This window comes from Lissotriton vulgaris, chromosome 3_2 (assembly GCF_964263255.1).
Source record: "Lissotriton vulgaris chromosome 3_2, aLisVul1.2, whole genome shotgun sequence".
Classification (NCBI taxonomy): Eukaryota; Metazoa; Chordata; class Amphibia; order Caudata; family Salamandridae; genus Lissotriton; species Lissotriton vulgaris.
Genome location: NC_141690.1, coordinates 105,369,486 through 105,395,015, shown reverse-complemented (window position 1 = coordinate 105,395,015; position 25,530 = coordinate 105,369,486). Strand labels below are relative to the sequence as shown.

At 45.0% G+C, this 25,530-nt stretch overlaps 1 protein-coding gene across 1 annotated transcript in view; it reads right to left on the bottom strand.

The window, feature by feature from the left end:
• The window catches only part of QDPR (quinoid dihydropteridine reductase), a 73,195-nt gene that overhangs the window by 3,343 nt on the left and 44,322 nt on the right, over nucleotides 1-25,530 (bottom strand). Inside the window, exons 5-6 of the mRNA XM_086964055.1 lie at nucleotides 19,180-19,288; nucleotides 4,537-4,620 (exon numbers count right to left, since the gene is read on the bottom strand). Coding sequence (XP_086820181.1) covers nucleotides 4,537-4,620; nucleotides 19,180-19,288 — 193 coding nt within the window. The remainder of the gene's footprint in view (nucleotides 1-4,536; nucleotides 4,621-19,179; nucleotides 19,289-25,530) is intronic.

Genomic DNA, 25,530 nt, shown 5'->3' with positions numbered 1-25,530 from the left:
AAACTTCATTTTGGATTTGAAAATAAAGAATTGAAAGAAATATAAAAAGACTGAATACTTTATTTTGAACAAGTGCACTGCTCTTTACGAAGTATACATTTTTTTCCTTATCTGGTCACATTTGCTATGGGTTCAAAGAAAGAGGTCAAATGTCAGATTGTCTTCCAAGAGAGCACGGTGTTTAATTTTCTTTCTCGGACTTTAAAGTGAGAGGCTTTATCTGACAATTTGGGGTATGAAAGGGAGTGACTTTTTTTCCTTTTGATTCGGAGTAGGGTTTTCTTGTCTTTTTCATTTGATCTGGGTTTTGCTATCGCCGTGACACGTGTGGGTACTGTGCGCTCCATAAACTTATTTTAATTACTTAGTAAAAGCTTTTTTTCTAGCACTTTATCATATTTAAATGTCTGTAAATGAACTGTGCAAATATTTTAGAATGTATCCGATTTAGGAAAGCATAAAACTCAGTGATGCCATTTTCACACATTATCGTTTGTGTGCTGTAGAGTTTTAGAAGTAAAAGTGTATGTCTGTGCAAATGTAATGTGTTGTCTGTAATGGCAGTGCATACCACAACATGCAGACTCCGCTGTACGTCCTGTCACTCTATGCTACTCTGCACCACTCTATACCACTCCACTCTTTTCCATGCGATAGTACTCTACTCCACTTTACAACACTTCACTCTACCATGCTATACTCCTCTCTATGCCACTCCACTCTATTTTGCTCTATTACACGCCACTTTACTTACTAGAGGCTTTTTTCTAGCACACAACATTTTTACTTCTGTAAATGAACTGTGCAAATACTTCATTGCAGAATTAGAAAATCAAATATGAAGCATAGGTTCATGTCATTCTGAAGTGTGGTGGAAAAATATATTTGAATATGAGCAAAACAAATTAATAGCTAGGTAATGTCATTTCCATACATTAGCGTTTGTGTGCGGTATAATTTTAATGCACAAAACTGAATGTCTGTGCAAATGTAATGGTCATTTTCAATTGAAAATATGTTGTCTGTTATGGATGCACACTACGACTCCATGCATACTCCACACTACAACACTCCACTCACTGACACTCTACTACACACTATGGCCCTCCACTCTAAGACGTTCAACTCCACTCTACTCCACTGTACCCCACTCTATGCCGCTCCACTCTATGACACTAATCCGCTCCACTATGCCATTCCACACCACTCTACACCACTTCACTCAAGGCCACTCTACTCTCTATGACACGCCACTGTACACCACTCCCCGGCACTCTGTGCCACTCCTTTTTACAACACTCCAAGCCACACTACTATACTCCACTTTAAGACAAGTCACTCCACTCTAAGCCTCTCTACTCTGACACTCTACTTCACTCTATGACACTCTACTCTACTCTACTATAGGCCACTTCACTCTACAACACTTTACTCCACTCTACACTCCTTCACTCTTATGCCACTCAATGACACTTTACTTCTCTCTACGCCCCTTCACTCTGCTATACTCTACGATACTCTGTGCCACTCCACTCCACTCCATTACACTCCACATTAAGACACTCAACTCTACGGCACTTTATCGTATGCTACAATACTCTATGTCCCTCCACTCTACGTCACTCCACTATGACATTATTTGACAACAATGCCACTTAACTGTAGGTCATCTACTACATTTTACGACACTACACTATCTTGCACTTTACTTCATCTCTATGCTACACCACTTCACTCTAACACACTTTACTCCACTCCAGAATATGGCTCTCCACTCTACACCACTCTGCTATACTCTACGCCGTTTTACCCAATGACACTTCGCACCACTCTATGACACTCCACTCTACTCAATCCATAACAGTCCACAAAACGCCATTCCACGCCCCTCCACTCTACGCCAATCTGCTATGCTCTGTCACTCTGCTGTACTCTAAGCCACTTTACTCTAAGCCACTTCACTCTATGCCCCTCCACTGTACACTCCTCCACTCTATGCCAACCTACGCTATGCCAACCTATTCCATGGCCGTCCATTCTAGTTTACTATATGACCCTCTACTCTAAGACCCGACACTCCAGGCAAATCCACTCCACTCCACTCCACTATAATCTAATCTAATCTAATATAGGACACACTACTACAGTCCACTGTAAGACAAGTTACTCCACTCTACGCCATTCTACTCTGACACTCTACTCCTCTCTACGATAGGCACTTCACTTTATAACACTTCACTCCACTCCACGCCCCATCACTCTATGACACTTTACTTCACTATACACCCCTTCACTATACACCCCTCCACTCTACGCCCCTCCACTCTGCTATGCTCTATAATACTCTGCAACACTCCACTCTACTCCGGCACTTTACTCCACTTCACAACACTCCATCCCCCTCTACTCTATTATACTCCACATTAAGCACTCCACTCTACTCAATGCCCCTCAACTCTACCTCACTCCACTCTGACACTCTATAACAACAATGTCACTACGACACTCCACTATCTGACACTTTACTCCACTCTAGACTACACCACTTCACTCTAACACACTTTATTACACTCCACAATATGGCCCACCACTCTGCTATACTCTACGGCATTTTACCCAAAGAAACTTCACACCACTCTATGACACTCCACTCTACTCAACTCCATAACAGTCCACCAAACTTAATTCCACACTCCTCCACTCTATGCCAATTCGCTATGCTTTATTTCACTCTGCTATTCTCCAAGCCACTCCACCCTACGCTCTTCCACTTAAGGACATTGTACTCCACTCTATGACAAACTACCCTTTCCCACTCTACTCTAGGACCCTTCACTCTAATCCAGGACCCTCCAATATGCAACCCTCCAATATGCAACCCTCCACTCAATGACACTCCATTCCACTTCACTCTAAGCAATCCAACTCCACAACACTCCACTTTTTTCTAATCTAATCTACAACACACTACTCCACTCTACACCACTCCACCCTATGCCACCCCAATCTCCAACACTCTTTACCACTGTACGCCACTCCACTATACTCTATGACACTCTACTTTCCATCGCGAGCATGTCCTAAAGTTGCGTCTTCCCACCTCTCAGTCAGCACCTTCTACTTCCTCCACAAGGTCAGGATAGTATGGCTTGCTGGGACATGAGCGAGCCTGAACTGTTTGCCTCTTAATGATTTGTATGACCACTCTCTCTTGAATAATAAAGCCAGGAGGACCACTCCCAATTCTCTAATATAAGTACACACAGGGCCTATTTAATGTGACTGTCGTGGGAACCATCTTTTAGCCACCTCTTGAAGAATGTTACAACAGGATTCGAACATATAGGTTGCAATGTGGAACCAGCATTACTAAGCCAAATATACTGGACACCAGCTGCAGTGTTAAAAGAGGGCAGCAGGTCTCATGGAATGAAACAGCCATGCACAACACTGTTGAATGACACTGAGATGAGCCCGACTGCATGAAACGGGTCAATAGGGCCAACTGAGGCGGAAAGGTTTCATTTTGGAACAAAGGGGTGCCGTGTCTCAATTGTGTATTGTAGCACCACACTACCCTACTGGATACGCTTCGCATGATAACCTCAGAAACTGTGGGATAAAATGGTCACCGGGATCCATAGTGTATAAACCTCTTCAATCCTCACTGTATAAAAATACAGTATGGCCACATATCATTGAACAGTTATTAGCCAGACTTTAGTGAAGTGGCTCTTGAAACCAGAGGTATGAAACTGGCTCGTAATTGGACAGAATCATTCCGTTTCCTGATGAGTGGTATCACATTCACTTTTTTTTAACCATTCCTCCCATACTCTTTTGAGTGTTTGATATTACGACCTAAGTGGCCAAGGATATCCCCAGACGTGGGTCCGGTGCTCGGTGTGCCAATGGGACCAAGTTACACCCAACTAAAGAGCCACAAACAGGAGCAAAACATACCTGGGTTGCTTCTGTTCTGGTTCAGGGAGGACCCAATTGGCAGTTCGAGCTGGACTGTTCCTATTGGAGTAGGATCAAAACTGATTTGCATATGGCTGCGTCCAAACTGGTGTGCAATGGTGAGCAAAATAACCATCAGTTGAAATGCTACTGCCATCGATTGCCGGTTTTTAGACTTATGCAAGTATTCCTCCCATCCCCATTGTGTGTTAAGTGATTTAGGACGGCTTGTTAACTTTTTGTGGCGAGCATACAGGCGTAAAATGGAGCCATTACGGCCGTACACAAAGGTTTACGGGGGGAAAACCGTTTTGTGATAAGGACAATTATTTTCTATGAAGTAATCTGAATTAAAAAATATTCAGAGGGTGAAAAATTGTATGACCTTTCAATTTGAGAACAATGAAAACTCTTAGAAACAGAAATTATACAATTATCAACTGCAAAATTAATCTCGCCGGGGGAAGCAAGAATTAGCAGCAACCCAGAATAAATTTAGGAACAAAACATATCCGTTGTTAGTATGCGTACATAGAAATAGCTGTCAAGTTTATCAATGACTTTCATACTTACTCAGCAACAAAATCCAGTGGCGTCCAGGAAGTGTAGTCTGCGTTCGGCATTGATGTTCTGTTCGCAGGTGTATCCAAGGTAACCCTGTGATTCAGAGAGATACGCCTTTGAACAGAATGCTTTCTTGCACATCAGATCTCAAGTAATCTCTTTGACTCATTAATCTTCTTGCAGCAGAAAAAAGCCATAGACATGAAACCATTTCACATCGAAAACTCGGGTTTTTGATTCTGAACAGACATTGCACGTAATTTACAAGTGAAATATTGTAATACACAGTCATCAGTAACAATTAAACATTATTTAATTGATAAATCTCTATCAGCCTCCAGAAATATTAGTATTCGCCTTGACTGGCGAATTAACTAGTGTTGATGGATCATAGGAAAACAACTAACTTGCCAACATGTGCTCTGTGCCCACTGGCCATGCCAAACAAGCACCAGGAACAGGTATTTAAGTACATCACTGCAAAAGGCAAAATATAACTGAAATAACAATACCCATGACAGTCAACTCAGATTAGTAACTATTATTATCAGTAAAACACAAAATTGCCAGGAAAAACTTAATTTGAAAGAACATTGCGCAAAGCAAAGCCTAAAACCACTCAAAGTTACAACTACAGTTAGTTTTGCAACAAAAGGGAGACATACCCCAGTAAAGTGTATATCACTCTTCATGTTAAACAACCACATATTTGCGGGCATCATCAACAGAGGTAACTATTTGCTCATAAATACAGCTTGATTACCACATATCTCCTTACTTAATAAAAGCGTTCCCACTCTAGATGGAACCATTGAAGTGAATGTACCTGGCTAAAACATATGGCAGACACCACTGCACCCTTGAAGAGCTTAGGAAAAAACCACTCTATACCGACAATGATCTCTATAAAAAAAGGAGATATACTTTTACCTCCAACAAATAAAGAGGGCCCAAGCGAATTGTTTTGCTAGCGAAATTGCGACGACCAGCAACAAACCTAGGGAGATCTTTAAAACAGCATGGAAGTTCTCTAATCCTAGTGCCTCTGCACAGACCCTAGAGGCCTCCCCTAAGCTATGCGCGCAACTCACAAACTTCTTTGCCAATAAGATCAAAGGTATTGCCGAGGCCCTGGATATCACAGGCTTACTCAACACCTTGGATATGGAGTGGCCCGAGAACCTGCCATCAATTGCCACTTCTTCGTGATCTGGTGCCTTGAATGAATTTGCCGCCATCTCTATGGAGAACTCAGCTAGAGCTTTAAAATCATGCATGCCTGGCTCTCCAGATGATCCCTGCCCTCCTCATATTCTGGTGTCCAATCATGTGGCAATCAATCCCACCCTCAACTCCCTCTGAAATGCCTCTAAACTTGAAGCCACTTTGAACAGCTGCTGGAAAAAAGTAAGCCTATTTCACTTTTTTTTTTTTAAGCCAGCTGCAGACAAATCCATCCTGGCTAACTGTAGGCCAACTATTGCATTAGTACCACCCTTCCCCAATGTTTTGGGAGAGTTGATTAACATCCAGCTGTCCAAATATTTGCTGCACCCCTCTCAGTCGGGCCTCCAGCCTGAACACAGTACAGAAACAACTCTGATTGAAGTACCCAGGCCAATACCATCAATCTAGCAGTAGACTAGGGGAAGCAGGTGGCCCTCCTGCTTTCAGACCTATTGGCAGACCCCCCAGGATATAGCGGCATGGATTAGCAAATTTAGCGGCACAAAAATGGAAAGTTAACGGCACAAATATGGAAATTTAGCTGCAATTTTTGCGGCACTTTATTTTACTCATATTCAAGCATGACTCAAAAGCAGGATAGATTTTACTTGATTAGACTACTCTTCCAAATAATCCATAACATTGTTGCATTTCCCAAATCAAAGGTTTGGTCATCAAATTTACTAAGTGCCCAGGTGATGGAAAAGCTACGCAATCTAAAATGCACTTTATGCTATTAGCCAAATGTTATAAAGATATCAGATTAAGAGTATTTCATCCTTTATTTTGTATCCCAGGGTCTCATTTATGGTCAGGTGGCCTTTGATTTTTTCAGGGAATTGCCAGATGTTTATAAATGTCACATTATTGTAACTTATATCAAGAATACAATTAGGAGGTGTAAATCTTTGAGTCACCTAGAAAGCCTGTGTTATGAGGAAGATTAAGTAAGGGCCTGGATTGTTACGCCTAGACAAAAGTATCACCCTAGATTAATTATTATGTGAGGCCCTCTGCCAAGTCTTAAATTTAATATTGGTTTTATTAAGCTTTTTACCACCTCTTCTTCTTTCTTACCTAATGATTATTTTACTAATTAAGATTATATATAGAAAGTTTTGCACTAATTAAGTTTACAATTGTATATGGTGCATTTCCTAAATAGCAAAATCTTAGATATTACTTTTATGTCGGCACACTGCACCCATAACAATATATCCCGGCAATGAGTGAAATTTTTAAAGTCATTATTTTATTGTGTTTGTATGTTCTGTATTATTTTATGTCAATCTTGTGTACTTACAATATTTTACGCTGGCTATGGGTGAGAGTCTTAAATGTATGTATTTGGTTTGCTGTGCTTTTATGGATTTCTTGCTAAAATCCGAATAAAGTTTACATTGAACTTTGACTGAAAGCATATGACATGAGCTTGTATCAACAATATATTTTAATCACCGTGAAACCAATTTGATTCCGCAATAACAGAGAGGATGGTGCCTAAACTGTAAGGGTTTATTAGAAAGATTTAGTCATCCATCTTTTAGTAAAGCAATGTATGCAAAAGCAGTTCATATTGATAATTATGTAAAAATATGAAACATGCATTGCATTTATTAAAGAAACAACTTGAGAAAGATGGTAACCTATGAATACAGTTCGCATGAGAGAATATACTGATTATAATATATAGTTATATATGTGTTTCTCTTACATGTAAATCCAGCCACCTACAATGCCCACAAATTAATATTGTTATCAGAAACGTGTAAATGTGATGCACTAGTACATGAAACAGTAAATTACACTGCACCATTCTCTCCTGTGATTGCTAGATTAGCCATTACACAAACAACCAACATTTGTGAGACCAGCATAAAAAAATGAGTCGTCTTTTGCTGTTTACGTCTAAAATCCTTCAGCTCCTCCACCTCATCATCGAACGTACACTGCTCATTTTCCAAATCAACTTCTTCTCTCTTCCTCTTAATACCCCTTTCTCCTTCATCAGAGCTTTCCTTGGTCCCCATATGTTTCAATCCATTCACAATAGTGAATAGATAAATGACAAACACCAATGATTAGGATAAGCCTCAATGTAGCGCCTAAAAGTCCACTACCAATAATGCTAAGTCAACTACCTACAGCAGAAAATCCCTTCCCAACTGCTGCCCAGACACCTGTAGTTTGTTTCTAACGCCTTCAATTCTGTCAACACTTTTTTGAGGGTCCTCTTTTTGTACATATGTTTATTGATTTTATTTGCATATACAAAATCCTCATCTCTTACAAGTCCAAAAGAGAGGGGAAGTCGACCATGTGCTCCTCATGCTCAGCAAATAAGATACACAGCAGAATATGCTCAGGCCAAACTGTCAGTATATAAAACACAGCATAGTTGGTAGGCATAAAAGAGAAATAAGGAGAAAAACAACAATAATGACATTTTTAAAGAATAAACAATGTAAAAAACAACCATTCTAAACCGTGTATGCATGTGTGCTGAGGCGCAACAAGTGTGTTCATGGCGGAAACCCACGTCTAACTTCTCTAAGTATGCATACTAGAGGCTCAGTGACCTGTGCACAGCTGACTCCGATACAGCCCTGCATAATTTCCCAAGAATCAGTGACAGGTTGTGAATTCGCAGGAGGCCCTTTGTTTTTCAAGAAATATAACCCATGTCTAGACTAGATTCACATCAAAATGCTTTAGACCCGGTTACAAAATAAAAGTCTAATTTATGGCAGGTGCAACCTATACAAAAAAAAGGGCATCGATGCAAGTTACAACTGTTTAGGTATTCAGGAAGAGTTGCTACTAAAACAGGTGTAACATTCTCCTTAACAGAAGAGTCAGACATAAGTGAGAGGTGCTTACAAATAAAATGCACCGCTTTTCTTTGTGAGAAAACTGAACCTTTGGGATTTGGAAATATGCAAAATTTTTACATTAACATTTGAAATCGTTTTTAAAAAGTAACGATTTCGCGTGCACTTTTGTAAAAATCGCAGCATTTTTACAAAAGTTCCGATTTCGCGTGCACTTTTGTAAAAATCGCTGCATTTTTACAAAAGTGCCGATTTCGCGAGGGTCTCATTGGCAGAGTTCAATATGTTCTCCCATCCCATTCTTCTGTAATGACAGAAATATCGGGATAGGTGGTGCCGCCTTGGCATTGGTCTTTCCTATTGGACAGAAGTCCGTCAGTTTGGATGACACCGTTCACATTTGACCCCATACCTTAAGATATGGCGTCCCCTCATGACTCTGCCCGGAGTCCTAAGCTAGTTAATGTGTACATGTCTCCTCTGGCAGCTCCGATAGAATCGTACTGGCTACAGGTTGTGTCCTAAGCTGACAACACCCAAATCCTCCTCCCATGGGATAGTAACACTCCCAACGTAGAGGAAAGACTCGAGACATGTTTATCAGTGGTATTTCACTGGATGGGCCAGAGCAATCTTCCATGCAAGTCCAGTAAGAACAAAGTATTAGACTTTGGCATCTCCCCTCCATCCTGGGGAGGCACTTTCTGGTCCAGCTCCAGTCATTCTCCCACAAACCCGGTTACAGAAACACGTAACCTGGGGGTAAAATTCGATAAATCACTGTCCTTTCGTCCACAGGTTGACAGTGTGGTAGGTGCATGTTTCAGCCTCATAAGCTCTCTAAAAACGGTTTAAATCTTGCTTCTCTCTCACTGCTGGAAAACAGTGATCCATGCGCTTAGAACATCACAGCTGGATTACACCAATGCGCTGTATGGGGTCATCACAGCATACATAAACAAAATACTTCAGTTAGTGTCGAATGCCACTGACTTACTTCGCCTCAACCTCCAGAAACAGGACTATGTTCGCCTGCACCTCAAGGATTTACACTGGTTGCCAATCCACGAAAGAGTGCACTTCAAGGATCTGGTGTTGGCTCACAGAGCCTTCTATAAGGCAAGTCCCCGCTATCTGACCAACAGTTTCACACACTATCTACCAATGAGAACTCTGTACTCCTCTGATGCCATGCTGGCTGTTGTGCCAAGAACCAGGAGGAAGTAATGGGGTGGCTCTTCCCTCTCAGTCCTCGCCACCTCCAGCTGGAACGCCCTCCTGCTCCATCTACGAACCACCAAATATGAAAGTGCTTTTAAAAGGAGCCTAAAAAAGTGGCTGTTCAAACTGGCCTTTCTTTATCAGTTTATCTGATCGCGGACATCGGACCTAAGCGCCACGATCTTCATTGAGTAGCCACCCCCTCTACAAAAATCAAATAATGATAGTAATAACATATTACACACTCTTGGTGGGAGGGTAGAGGTGGGTGGGCTGTAAAGTCCCAGGTCTGACTGCATGCATGGATTTTACCACATAAGATGAGGAGGCAGCCTCCCCAACAAGAATATAAAGGGATGTACTATTAAACCATAATTAATTGTCATCAACCACCAGTCGTATCACGGTCTTGACACTGTAGCCATCTATGAAGAAAGAAGGACACTTGGTGTCCATTCTTCAATCATCTTTCAACAGGGTTGCCATACAGTCAAGCATTTTGCTGAAAACTGTACAGCACCTCTCAGTAAACAAATGCTAGGAGTCTCCGGAGCAGGAATGCGTGGCAAGTCCGCCAAAAAGAACAGGAATTGGGTCCACCCTACGGTAATCTAGCATTTTAATACGGTTTCTAACTGGAAATAAATATATATATGGATAGTTGTGGCACAGGGGAGTCCTACCCTCCTGGGGGGAAATACCAGGAGTGGGGACATGTAAAACCTGGTAAAGTCGCATGGATATCCAGAAAAAGGGCTGAGAGCACACAATGAGACTGACCCCAACTTCACCCACTCCATACCACAGAGGAAGCATGCAATGCACCCCTCTAGTAGACAAGGGTCTGCCATACCCTGTATTGACACTCGACCCCTAACTAATTAAGGAGAGTGGATGCCAGGAAAGGGAGATTCCTGAACTTTTGCGCATGCTCAGTTAAGGAAACCTTCATAACGCAGCTTTTACAGATCGCAGTAGATTTATTCAAATTATAGTATCCTCCTCAACCCTACCTAGAGACGAGTGCCTTCTAGTAAATAGCATACACAAGTAGGGGAGGGGGTTGCTGCACGCCGATGTGATGAGGCAGGAAAAACAGAGCTCCCGGCTGGCGAACACCAATCTGGAATGGTGAGGCAGCGATGAGGGCCCGCAGTGGGCCTGGTGAAGAGAAGAGGTAATGTCTGGGCCTTGTGTGACCACCGGACCTGCAGCTTGGAACGTGACTGTTACAAAGGGAGGCCTGGGTGGGGAGGTGGAGCAATTGTCATGGATTGGATGCCGTCAGACACTTAACCGCATGAGACTCCGTGTGGTGCAGTGGGCCTCCCGCGGGCCACTGAAGAAGTGTAGCGGGCCTGCAGGGAGGGCGAGAGCTGGCAGGAGACGGAGGAACTGGCTGGACCACACCACCCCCCACGGTTTTGAGAAAGGGCCTACATACGAGCATAAAGGCCGAGCCTGGAATGCGCTGCGAGGCAGCCTGTGGTCTTTGGAGACCCTGTGAGTGCTGGATGGGATACAAAGACTGACACCATTAACATCGCAAACTATCCGGGGGGCCCCTCTGCCACAACACCAAGAGAGAGAGAGATACACAGTCTAGTTGCCTTGGGGCCCCGGTCTGAAGCTGTCACTCAAAATCACACACTGATCCAGCTTTGGGAGTCATACTGGAACGATTGATAGTGGGGGTTCTCTCTCTCTCTCTCGTGTGGCAGGACTGCTGGTTTAGAAGCAGAGGCACCTGCCCCGAGATGCTTGTCTGGTTGTGCAACAGGAAAGAGCTACGCCGAGCGAGCAGCAGGGACAAATCCCGCAAAACTGAGAGGGGGACTGATACACTAGCCAGGCAGAGCAGTTGCAGCCTATGAACAGGAGGTGCACCCAGATTACGAATACGGACGGAGCAGCTGAGAACCACACACTGATTATAATGGGGAAAATGATTTGGCGGCACAATCAGAATACACCTTTACAGATGGCAATAGCAGGCTCGACGGGGAGGCACTGAGAAAAGTGCTACCTCCACCAGATGGTGATCAGGATCGCTTCACGCTCTGTGATACTATGCAGGCTATCACTGCATCTCTTGAGGCATTAGAAACAAAAATTGATGCAATAGGGACAGATCTGAGCCTCTTAAAAGGTGACTACCAATGCATTACAGAATGGGTCCTGATTACCGAGCGCACGCTGGTGGAGGTGACACCAGCGGTCTCCGCATTGCGTTATCGACTGACCACTATGGAAGATCAAGTCAAAATGCTGGAGCTGCGAGCTAAGGACACCGAAAATAAATCAAGATGTAGTAATGTACAAATTATTGGCCTGCTAGAACGCAGGGTGCTAGTATGATAGACTACTTGGAAAGATGGCTGCAAAAGGAAATGGCACCAAAGGGGCTCTATTCATTTTACGCCCTAGAGAGAGCACATAGGGTACCGGCTTTCCAGCCCTGACCAGGGGCGCCCTGCACCCTATAGTAGCCAGACTCCTCTATTACAGGGATCGTGATCATATATTAATGCAGGCAAGGCTGAGGGCGAGCCTTAAAGTATATACCAGTAAATACTGATGTGGCCACTGAAACCGGAAGCCCTAGACAACTTGTTTTTTAAGGACACTAAAGCGACACCCCTCAGAAAATACTTATTGAAAATTTGGGCTCGACCTCGAGTCCACAGGCGGAATGGTATGCGTTTAAAGCGGCGATCAGGGGTAGGTACATTGTGGAGTCAGTGAGAATCTGGAGGACTCTACTGATGGAGACAAAACAGACACTGAGAAGCGCAGACCTGGACACCCAGAAGAGTAGGTGACATTGCTGTAAGCAAAAGAAAAAGTAGCAGGAGAGCTTGTGCGATTGACTTGCTTTGACTACACAAATTATATGTTATGAGCGCATGCAGAGTGGGACCGCATAGGCGCACTATTAGCGTGGCTTGCTAATCCATTGAAGTGGGGTTCATTAATATTAGAACTTCAAGGAAACAATAGCAACATCTTGTTCTGTCAAGCTGATATTAACCTTGCATCCATATCTACTACACTAACTTATATAGCAGCAAGGATGGCCTGCTCTGCAGTTAACAATGAAGTCTTTCTAGAGCCCATAGCCTTGCCTGTTGTGACACTGGAGGAGGTGGACGCTCTGGGAGGAGACATCACACTCTGAGATTAAAGCTGCCATCCATGGCTACAAATAAGATCCATAGCATGGGCAGGCTGCAGGTGGAATTTTATTCAACTTATGTGGAGGAGCAAGGTCCCCTCCTTAGTGGATTTTTATAAAGTAGTGGGAGACTCTGGAATACTCCCTGCGACCACATGAGAAGCCCTGATTGTGCCCCTACTAAAGCCCAGAAAACCTGCTTACGACCAGACGGTCTATAGGCGGTTGTCAATGCTAAATCTAGACAATAAAATCCTAAGAAAAGTACTGACCAGCCGACCTTTGCTACACATGCCCACACTCAAACACTGGGATCAGGCGGGGTTGATCCCTAGTTACAATACCACCCTTGACAAAAGGAGACTGCTTCGGGTTTTGAAGTCCGACACATACGACAAAGAGGTGTACGTGATTTTTGTGATCGACATAGAGAAGGCGTTTGATAGAATAGAATGGCCTTACCTTTATGGTTTAATGCAACCATTTGGTCTGGGCCCGAGATTTATTGCGTGGACCTGTTTATTACACACAGACTTTTCGGCCAGGGAGCGAAAAATGTGCTAGAATATCGGAGAGATGCACAGTGGGACATGGCATCAGGCAGGGGTGCCCACTGTCGTCCTTACTGTATGCCCTGGCCACGAAGCCGTTAGCCTTTGATGCCAGGGCAATAACCATGTATAGGGGTTTAGCACCATATTGCGCTTCATGCAGATGATCTCTTGCTTTTCCTCCGAGATGTGGGGAGGAGGGGCGGGGGGGATTTGAGAGGAGTGAAAAGGCTCCTGACACGATTAGGGAGAATCTCTCGCTTACAAATTAATTGGCAAAAGTACTGTCTGTCTCCAACACAAGCCCAACACAGATAGTCCAGTAGGATTGGGGGGGTCCGACATGGGACTCTCAGTGTTTTGTAAGCGCACCACTCACCCGTGAGGGCCTCAAGGCACTGAGGGGGGTGGGGTTCCGCAGATCTGTTTAGCGGAAGAGCCAGGTCTTGCAGGTCTTCCTGAAGGTGTTCAGGGAGGGGCGCGTCTGATGTCTGACGGTAGCTCGTTCCAGGTCTTGGCTGCCTTGTGAGAGACGGATCTTCTGCCTGCTTTGGCTCTGTGGATGCACAGGGATTCGGCCAGTGCGAGGTTGGTAGATCGGAGGTTTCTTTTGGGTACGTGGAAGTTGATTCTGTCGTTGAGATATTTGGGTCCGTTGCTATGTAGCCATTTGTAGGCGTGAGTGAGGAATTTGAAAGTGACTCTTTCCTCCACGGGGAGCTAGTGGAGACTTCGTAGGTGTTGACTGATGTGTTCGTGTTGGGGGATGCCGAGGACGAGTCTAGCGGCGGTGTTCTGTATTGTCTGGAGTTTGCGGAATAGGGACTTGTTGATGCCGGCGTAGAGTGCTTTTCCAAAGTCCAGTTTGCTGGTGATGCGTGCGTGGGTGACTGTCTTCCTTGAATCAGGGGGGGATCCACTTGAAGGTCTTGCGGGGGGTGTTGAAGCAGCTGGAGGTGACGGCGTTGACCTGTCGGTTCATGGTGAGGGATGAGGGATGAGTCAAGTACGATGCTGAGGTTCTTAGCATGGCCTGAGGGAGTAGGTGGGCTTCCGAAGGCGGTCGGCAACCAGGTGCTAACCCATGCACAAGGGGTGGTACTGAGGGCGAGGATTTCTGCCTTCTCTGCGTTGAGCTTCAGGCAGCTGTTGGTCATCCAGACTGCGACGTCTTGCATTGCTTTCTGGAAGCTGAGTTTGGCAGTGGTGGGGTCTTTGTTGAGGGAGAGGATGAGCTGGGTGTTCTTGGCGTAGGATACGATGTTGAGGCCGTGTTGTCGGACGATGGATGCGAGGGGGGCCATGTAGATGTTGAAGGGAGTGGGGCTCAGTGATGAACCCTGTGGGACTCAGCAGGTGATTTTCATGGGGTCGGAGAGGAAGGTTGGGAGTCTGATTCTTTGGCTTCTTCTGGTGAGGAATGATCGGATCCCGTCCAGGGCTGTTCCTTGTATGCCTGCATTGTGTAGTCTGGCGCCTAGTGTGCGGTAGGAGACCGTGTTGAAGGCCGCTGATCGGTCGAGTAGGATGAGGGTTGCAGAGTGGCCTTGGTCCAGGAGGGTGTGGATCCGTCTGTGGCGGCGAGTAGGGTGGTCTCTGTGCTGTGGTTGCTTCGGAATCTGGTTGGGAAGGGTCGAGGACGGCATTTTCTTCAATGAATCGTGTCAGCTTCCTGTTTACTGTTTTCCCTGCAACTTTGGCTGTGAAGGGGAGGAGCGAGATCGGCCGATCGTTCTTGAGGTCGGTGGAGTCAGTTGTGGGGTTCTTGAGCAGAAGTCAAAACTTCTGCACTCTTCCAGTCATCTGGGAAGGTGCCTGTTTTGAAGGTGGTGTTTATGGTGCGTTGTAGTTCTGGTGTAATGGGGGACGTGGCTCTGTGATAGATGTGAGGGGGGCAGGGGTCGGAGGGTGGCCCCCCGAGTGGATGCTTTTCATGGTCGAGGTGGTGTCTTCGGCCGTGATCGGTGAACAGTTGGAGATGGTGGGCTGGCTGGTGTTTCTGGGGTGCGGGGGCCATCTGTGGCACCTGGTGGATGGTCGATAAGGTTGTCATAGAGGTTGGTGTAGAGGCTTTTGATCTTGAGGTGGAAATAGGTTCCAAGCTTGTCGCAGAGGTCTTGGGATGGGGTGATGTCTGTGGCTTCCTCTTGGTGGGTCTGATCTTGTTGTGGTATTTTGTCATGGCATCCTTGTAGATGGTGTGGTTTTCGGTTGTCTTGGCGTTTCTCCAGTTCTTCTCCAGGCGTCTGCAGGTCAGTCTGGTTTCTTGGAGAGATTGGTGAACCAGGCGGCTTTCCTGGGGCTTTGTCTGTCGGCGTTGCATAGCGGGCAAGCTTGTCTGCACAGTCGGAGAGCCAGGTGTGGAGTTCTCCGTCAGTAACCTTGCTCCAGTTCCTTCATGGTGGGCGGGGGGCTGGTGTGGGTGCCTGGGGTTTGTTGATGGCAAAGTGTACGCAGTGGTTGTCGGTCCATGGCGGCTGCGTTGTGTGGCTGAATTGGACGCTGTTGGGGGTGGTCTGGATCTGGAAGTGCAGCTGTTCGGCGGAGGCTTCGCTGGAGGTGGTGAGGAGGAGGGTGCTCTTGTGGGCGATGGCAGGTCCCCTCCTGGGTGGTTGGGGAGGTCTTTCCTCTGGATTTTGTATCTGTCTGGGATGGCAGTGCTGATGTCGGGGTCGGAGGATATGTGGGTCCAGGTCTTTGGGCAGAAGGCGATGTCAGTCGAGAGGAAGTTGAGTAGGTTCCAGATTTCCATGGTGTGTTTGTGTACCGAGCGTATGAGGAGGAAGCATTTTAGGGTGGCGCCAGTGCTAACGTCGGCGGTGTTGGAGGCCGGGGTAAAAGAATTGTAAATTGATACTTGTATAGCGCACTACTCACCCGCAAGGGTCTCAAGGCGCTTGTACGAATACCGCTGTGGAACCCATCCTGGCTTTCCCTGTGAGGCGTCCACTCCTGGGCACCCCCAAGGTGGAGGCCAGGCATCCTTAGCGTTGTGAGGGCCGTTGTGGAGATTAAGCAAGCTATTGCCCAGAGTTGCAGAGTGGGACTCCATGATTGGAATAGGCACCGAGGCGAGAATTATCAGGTCCGTGGAATTTTGAGCCCAAGACCCGCTGAGGCGGGGAATTAAACCCTGGTCCCGGGCTAGACTTCTGCATTAGGGCCTGCCGCTCCAACCATTGAGCCACACTTCTCCACTGGTGGCGGGGAGGGTCTGGAGGCATGAGACCTGGCCATGGGTCGTGTTTGGCGAGGCCTGTTGGCATTCTCTAAGTCTTCCAGGGTTGAGTACAAGGAGGGTGGTGGTGTCGTAGCAGTGGGTAATGGGAGGTGAAGGGTTACTGGCGCTGGCTGCGGTCGGCGATGAAGATTCATCATGACCCAGCAGATCTCCCGGTAAAGTAGGGAAGGCTGTCATTGTAGTTGGATCAAGCACAGAGTTCTGGTCCACCCTTTCCCTATCTGTGGCGAGGAGGGTTGCTTTATTTAAAATGATAGCCCTGTGCTGATTATTGTATTTCTTTGTGGTCCTACCGGTGTAGATTTCACAGATCTTTTTTCAGGACCTCACCTCGTTATCCACAGGCTTTATTTGGGGGTTAGGCAGCCGAAGTGTGGCATTAACTACGATGCAACGACAGACAGATGAGGAGAGGCTTGGTCATCCCACACTTCGAGATCTACTCTTTGGCGGCACAATTGCAGTTTCTCATGTAATGGGTGGCAGGTAGAGTTACAAGGAGGGGCAACTTGAGCCCAGCTGTCCTGGACCTTTGCCGCTTTTTGCAGGTTTTACTGCGCCTACACACTCCAAGTGCTGGTGACAGTACTGAATTTTGAGTGCTGCGTAAGTGCTGGACCAGGAGCCTACAGAAGACAAAAGTGTGACAGCAGTACACCCCGAACATCCCAATGGAGTTCCTGACAGAACTCCCACACAAAGGGGATTGACAAGGACTGATGGAGTGGGTGACAGCAGATGCAGCGACGATAAGGGCCCTGTTAAGAGGCTGAACTCATGCTTCCCGTTGCAAATTTCTGAGAGCGATATAACTTACCGCAGGGACACTTCCTTCTGCATAGAGCGCTAACGTTGACGGTCCGTAAACATTAGAAGGAAGGACTGGCGGAGCCACCTCATACAGTTGAATGCCAGTATATAGTCCCATCTTCAGGCGCTTATGGGGCAGTCACCTGCCTGTATAGGAGAGTGAGGGGAGATCTGATGCTGCCTCTGAACGGCCTCCGGTCACTTTGGGAGGAGGACCTTGGGATTCCCCTGGAGGAGAAAGACTGGTGTATACTTGTGGCCTGCAAGTTCAAAGTATCTAGAAATGGCAGATTCAGAATTATTCATTTTTACATATTACACAGGACGTACTTGACAACAGGGAGGCTAAACAGACATTTTGCAGTGAATGGGGCGAAATGCCCCCAGTGTGGGCAACTAGGGGCTGAGTTCTTCCACATTTTATAGTGCTGCCCAGAACGACAGCTTACTGGGGGACTGTCGCGAGCACCATAGCTGAGGTCACTGGAGGTCCCCTGTACACCTAGCTACTAGCTACTGCCTACTGCATTTGTTCCCGCACACTGCTAAGACTAAGGTCACAAGTAAATTTCAGTATTTGGCACTACTTTTAGTAAAGAGAGAAATAGGCAAGAATTGGAAAGATCAGAGGAGGCCCAGAATTGAGATGTGGAAGAAGGAGCTTACAAGGTGTGCGGTTTATGAGGGGGCAGTCCGAATGCGGTAGGCCAGGAGGGGTCAAATCTCAATAGAGGCAGCCAGGGCATAGACAGCACTGGTAGAAGCGATGTGGTACTCTAATCCATCTTCCCGGGAGGGGAGATCAAACACCACCTAACTACATCCACGAGGGGATCCAGACTTTAAAGACCTTGAGAAGTTGGAAGTGGTTGCTACCTGCTGGTACGAGACCTCAAAGTCACGGACCGACCTTCAAAGCACATGACATGCCAAATTCAATCGAGTTCCAGTGGAGAATTGCCCGAATTATTAATCAGGTCCAACACTTAAAAGAGACACGGCACGCCTATGGGTGTGGGGGTGGGATAGGCAGGTTGGACTAACAGTTTATGTACGGTAGGGCCCATGATCATCAGCTTGTCATATGATGTGGCTTGATCTTATAACTCCCACCTTAGCTTCTATTGTTTTGCTCGGTTAATTTACAGCTGTGAGCTGCACGTCTACACTTATAGCTTTAATAAACAGGGGAGGGGGGATGCTAGCAATTGCCCCAGATCATGTAAAATGTAGATTAATGAGCAACGGATTGTGAATGTATTAGGTGGCTTGTTTTAACTACCAAATCGAAGAAACTTTGTTAAATGAAACAAACACAAGTAGCACATACACAGAGAGCTAGTCCATTTGGGGAAAAAAATTAGATTTTCAAGAAAGTTGAAAGAAAATGCAGGGTGGAAAAGCTGTCCAAACAATGTTGGGATTTTCACTGGAACAGCAATAAAGGAAATGCTGCAGGAAGCTATGAAAAAAATCTCTAGGTTTGGCATCACAATGATTAGGCATAAGAACATGCCACATACACTTATCTAACTCACCAAATGCAGTGTTATTTAGTCATACAAAGAAGGCCATGTAATTAATTTTTTCACTTACGGTAATATAGCAACAGCAGCAGATCCAGCTGGCATGCCACTACTCTCACCACCAAGGCTCTGGCAAAGCTGATGTACAGTTGCTTTTGCCATACCATAGGCGATCATACCTAATGAAAAACAATATAAACAGCATATTTAATTCCATTAGTTGAAGTGTTCTACAACTCCATAGACTATAAAGACTTTAGACGCAAAAAACATTATGCAATAAAATTGCTTTATTTATATTACAATGATGTTGTTACCAAGCAAGCTTATAGGTCATATAAGCGTTTATGTAATTGTATTAAAATATATATATATATATATATATATATATATATATATATAATTTAATACAATTACATAAACGCTTATATGACCTATGCATAGAATGCATAGAGTCTCCGTATTTGGGCACTAGATGCATAGGAGTGAGGGTCCTCCTTGGTTCAATGGTTGAATCATTAGCTAATTAGCCCATCCAGGGCTTGATGGTAACACGAGTTTTTTTTTTCTGTGATTTTCTGGGGGGATAAGGAAATAGCACGTGAACTTTCAGTTTAATTGTACATTTGTACTTTGACCATATTAACTGTTTTGGAGGTGCGCAGGACACTTGTGTTTCATTACATTTATTATGCTTTGTCTGATTGAATAGCCCATCCAGGGCGTAATCATGATGTTTAAGTGTCATTGACTGTGATATTCAGACACACCAATATGGCGCTCATGCTCCTTTCCCTTCCCCGAAGGCATGTCCTATGTTGATTTCTATGACCCTGGTACTTTAAATGTCGACGCCTCTGCCGGTTCGGTAAACTTAGAGAAAGGTTCCAACCAAAACGCGTCAGTTTGCTGTGATTAAATACATTTGTGAAAACGTACCTCCGTGAGTGCTTCCTTTCTTCCTGCGGGAGATTTCGCTATTGGGAGGTGGAGCAGAATTGGATTTGCGAGTGCACCCTCGCAACGGAGGCACCCGCCTGGGAGTGCGGCGCTCTGGTGCTTCTTGAGCTGCAATATAAATATATATATATATATATATATATATATATATATATATATATATATTTTAAACAAACTCCTGGTAGTTACAGAGCTAATAAATCAGCATGACACCAGAGCCGGGGCCCAAATGTTCGTTCTAAGTGCAAATATTTATTGGCACACGGAAAACCCAACGCGTTTCAAAGCTTTCGCCTCTTGCTCACGGGCCCGTGAGCAAGAGGCGAAAGCTTTGAAACGCGTTGGGTTTTCCGTGTGCCAATAAATATTTGCACTTAGAACGAACATTTGGGCCCCGGCTCTGGTGTCATGCTGATTTATTAGCTCTGTAACTACCAGGAGTTTGTTTAAACTATTTCGGGAAGTGGCGATCCCGCCGGGAGCCTGCTGTGGAGAGAGGCGGGAGTTAAACGCTAAAACGAGTATGTCGGATATATATATATATATATATATATATATATATATATATGTGTGTAAGAGAGCACCGTCTTGAACTAAAAGAGGCTGCGGACAGAACTACTCCAATTCTGCTTGGCACACCATCCCAAATGCTAAAGAAAAGCTGCAATTGACACCGCATCCTACCAAGGAATGTTAAAAAGCGCTAAATATACAAAACTGCATCGCCCTTACTAAAGGAACTAACAAACTTACAATTGTTGTACCACAGGTCCCAGAAGGCACTATAATTGTGAAGTCCTGCCAAGGGCAAGAGTTGAAATAAAAGACGCCCGTGGTGAAAACAATGTGAGCCAGTGATGCCGTTTTTGTCAGTGACAGCCCAGGAAGAAGAGGCGGATGCCTCGAAACGCGTCGGCTACACATGCTGGCGGAGTCAATGCGGGTTTGCATCAAAATGAACAGGATGGTGTTGAGTGCCTTCCAATGCTCACGGGCACTTTTTGGGAACAAAATATTATCGCGGCAGCCCTTGCCGTGGGAAGAGCACCGTCTTGAACTAAAAGAGGCTGCGGACAGAACTACTCCAATTCCGCATGGCACACCATCCCAAATGCTAAAGAAAAGCTGCAATTGACACCGCATCCTAGCAAGGAATGTTAAAAAGCGCTAAATATACAAAACTGCATCACCCTTACTAAAGGAACTAACAAACTTGCAATTGTTGTACCACAGGTCCCAGAAGGCACTATAATTGTGAAGTCCTGCCAAGGGCAAGAGTTAAAATAAAAGACGCCAGTGGTGAAAACCATGTGAGCCAGCGATGCCGTTTTTGTCAGCGACAGCCCAGGAAGAAGAGGCGGATGCCTCGAGACGCGTCGGCTACACATGCTGGCGGAGTAACAGGATGGTGTTGAGTGCCTTCCAATGCTCACGGGCACTTTTTGGGAACAATATATATATATATTCACTGAAAAAACCATAGGTTTCACACCAGTTATAGTTAGGAATTAGCATTTAAAAAACCTTTGAAATTCACTGAAAAAACCACAGGTTTCACACCAGTTATAGTTAGGAATTCGCATTTAAAAAACCTATTAAATTCACTGAAAAAACCATAGGTTTCACAGCAGTTATAGTTAGCTGGGAATTTTACTGACATAAAACCATTGAAATTCCCATGTTATAGTTAGTTGGACTCACTATAACTTGCGCGCCTGCAATGCACTGTTGATGACGTCACATATTACATCACTCATGACATGGTCAGTGACATCACTCATGACATCACTGATGACACCATCCTTGAGACAGACCTTTCAGTGTAATGTAACCCTTGAAACACATATTCAAAAATAGAAAATAACATTTTTAAAAAAATGAAGATACCCATACCAGTTACAACAACCAATTCAATAATTCCACCATCTATATACACATCCACTCATTCACCAACTGTTCTATAAAGTCACTCATACATATACTCACTGATCATATATATTAATACACCTATACATCCTGTTACACCCCGACAGTCATCCAAAAGTTACACAGACATACTCACACATGCAAATAATTTCAAAGGTTTTTTAAATGCTAATTCCAAACCATAACTGGTGTGAAACATATGGTTTTTTCAGTGAATTTCATAGGTTTTTTAAATGCTAATTCCTAACTATAACTGATGTGAAACCTATGGTTTTTTCAGTGAATTTCATAGGTTTTTTAATAGCAAATTTCTATAGCTATGAAATATAATTTTTTTTTAATAAATCCTATATTGTATATTTATGTAATACTATTTTTTATATATATATTTTTTTTTGCCCTGGAGCGCTCCCGTTGCGCGTCCCGGTGAACGCACCGGTAAGCACAGTCTTGCGGCGCGCCCCAGGGCGCGTACGGGTGAGCGTCCCATTAGCGGATTTGCCGCAAACGAAAACATCATCGTGACGTAAATGTAAATGTAAATGTAAATGTACATGTATTTATATAGCGCAAACCGCCCACATCGCAGGCATCTAAGCGCTTGCTTAGGGAACCCGTCCTGGTATTCCCCTGTGAGATAACCCCGGCAGGGTATCCACAAGGTGAAAGCCAGGCATCCCGCCGCGAGGGGCCGTTGTGGAGATTAAGCAAGCTATTGCCCAGAGTCGCAGAGTGTGAACCCGTGAGTCGAGTAGGCACCGGAGCGAGAATTATCGAGACCGTGGAATTATTGAGCCCAAGCCCCGTCGAGGCGGGGAATTGAACCCTGGTCCAGGGCCGATCTCAGCTTCCGGGTCTGCCGCCTCTAACCCCTGAGCCACACTTCTCCACGTAGCCGCGTCATACGCACGGCGTAAGCGCACCCGGAAGCACTCACGCGCATACGAACGCGCTACGTAAGCGCCACCGGGGGCACACAGGGGCGCATAGCGTAAGCGCGTTGGGTCATGTGACATGAAAATAACACTTTTCATTGGTTCAGAACAGTTTTGGTTTCCAAATGATGAAAGCCCCCACCTTTTTTCCTCATTCTCACTTTATTCTTTGAGTGAGGAAGACCTGCTTCTATTGATAGAGAAATGGCTACAGTAGCAACAGCAGCTGGAGCATCTGCACCACCACCACAAGGACCACCACAACATCACATTGGTGGTGGTGAAGAAGAGGAGGAGGAGGGGAGAAGGCAGTTCCTGCCTGAAGACAATCCCCCATATAAACCTAAGGAGCACTTTATATGGGAGTTTTTTAAAATCTCAAGGGGTTCCAAAAAAGTTAATGCTGCAAAGGTGTCCTGTCTCATCTGTGGCGCTGAACTTTCCAGGGGGAACCCTGCAAAAAAATATTCATTTGGGAATCACACAATGCTACACCACATGCAACGAAAGCACCCCAATAACTATTCTGCAGCAGAGGTCAGAGAACTGACCAGAAACCCTCCCCAATCTTCTCCGAGCACCTCTAAACAACCCACTCCATCGGGTCCTGAAACTAGAGAGATGGTCCCATGCATCCAACGCCAGTTTGGAGAATACAAGATTACTTGTATATCTTGTGGGACTACCATTTCTTATGGGGAGCAGAGCATCAAACTCATAAACCGTGCTGGAGACAACCACCGGTGCCGAAAGAAGCCTTAATTTTTTCCTGTTTTTTTTTTGCTCCAGTTGAGCTGTTTACAATTCCCTGTTTTTTGTTTGTCCCCATAAAAAAACAAAAAAAATATAAAAAACTGTTCATAAAAGCCAAAAAAAGTATAAAATGTTCCAAAAAACAAAAAAATATATAAAAACAACAAAAAGAAGAAAGAAAGTTCTTTTTAGAACTACCTCCAATTTATAAAAAAAAAAAAAGGCTACATTTTTTTAAAACTCTGTCATTCTTTTTTCCCCATGGTACGCTCCCCGGTCCGCTCCCCGGTGCGCGTACCGGGCGCTCCCCCCGCACAAATCGGAAAAAAAAAAAAAATGTTGCCCCGCTGGGCCCTTTTATGGCCCCCACATCAAACATAGGGAGTCGGGGGGCGGGGGGTCTACTCTGCCCCCTTTTGGTCATTTCCCCCTTTGTTTTTGCCACTTCTTGTGTCTCGATCCTACCGAGACACAAGATGGCGGCCGCTCCGGACAGTTTGGAATGTTGATAGACACCCGAGAGCCAATCAGGTTTCTGCGCCCCAACTCGCGTAGCGCGCTGGTACGCGCCCCGGTGCGCGTACCGGGGCGCGCTTATAGATATATATATATTTTTTTAACCTAAATTACTCAAAATCCACTGGAGCACATATCTTGAGACATAGCAAAGGCACATCGGGCTACCAGTCCCTACAATTTTGCCAAGTTTGGAGGAAATCCATTCAGCCGTTGGGGCTAAAAGTGAGGTCGACCGCCCTATGGAAATTAACATGGGGAAAACACGTTTTGGGACCCCCCTTTTTTCTCGGCCCCCGCTTGACGAATCCCCCCCAAACTTTCAGGCAAGGACCGGAGCGCTGCGAGGCAAATTTGAGGAAATTTTCAGGCAGATTTCTCAACCGGCGCCAAAGTTATTCCCAATAGAATGTTGCGATTTCCCTATTGAAAATAATCCGAACTATAACTCCCTACTGGCGACCGCTAGTATGTAATAAAAAAAAATATATATATGATTTTTTTGCCAGTTATGGTTATCAACGCACACAACATACGTGAGGCCCTGCGTCCAACTGGACTTGGGTCCCCAATTCCGCTGAGCGCTGCAAAAAGTGATGGGACAGGGCCTGGCCTGCCTAGAAACGCAGGGTAGTAGATTCATAGTACTTGAAATCTGGCCAGACATTTTTTTCCTCAGATTCACCAATCTAAAACAGAATTCACAAATCTGATGTAAGCTTCACACCCTGAAGCTTGCCTCAGGCTCACAATTAAGATTTCGGATTTGTAAATTCTCAACACCCAAAATGGAAGCCATGGACCGAGGTACCATAACCAGTAACAGTCCCTGCAAGCTGTTTTAGGTGTTTGGTCTAGGGCTTTAAGAACCCTCCGTTGTAACAGCACACTACCTTGCACCACAGCAGGATTTTGATTTCCAAAAAAAAAGACTAATTCCTAAGTTAAACATTTGCTGGGTTCAAACTGTAAGGCTTATCTTGCCCAGGCTTCATCATAATCGACCTAAAATTGCACCTCGGTCTTACAATGATTCACTTTCATTAACATACTGTGTATTCTTTTAACTTTTGCCTCAAAACATAAACGTGTCTCTGCTTCCTTTAATCAAATTCTGGGTTTTTGGGGGAAGGAGGGGCGGGGGGGGGGGACGTAAGGAGAGTTGCTTACAAAATAGTATTGTATTTTTCGAAATTGGTTGGGCATTTTTTTATTGAATTGATTTGTGAGTTTAATGGGCATTGTTTCTGATTGGTATTAACTAACATTTCTCCGAAATAAAGCTTGCTTACTTGTGCAATAGCCAATAGAGCTAGCACAAGGTTTTCTCG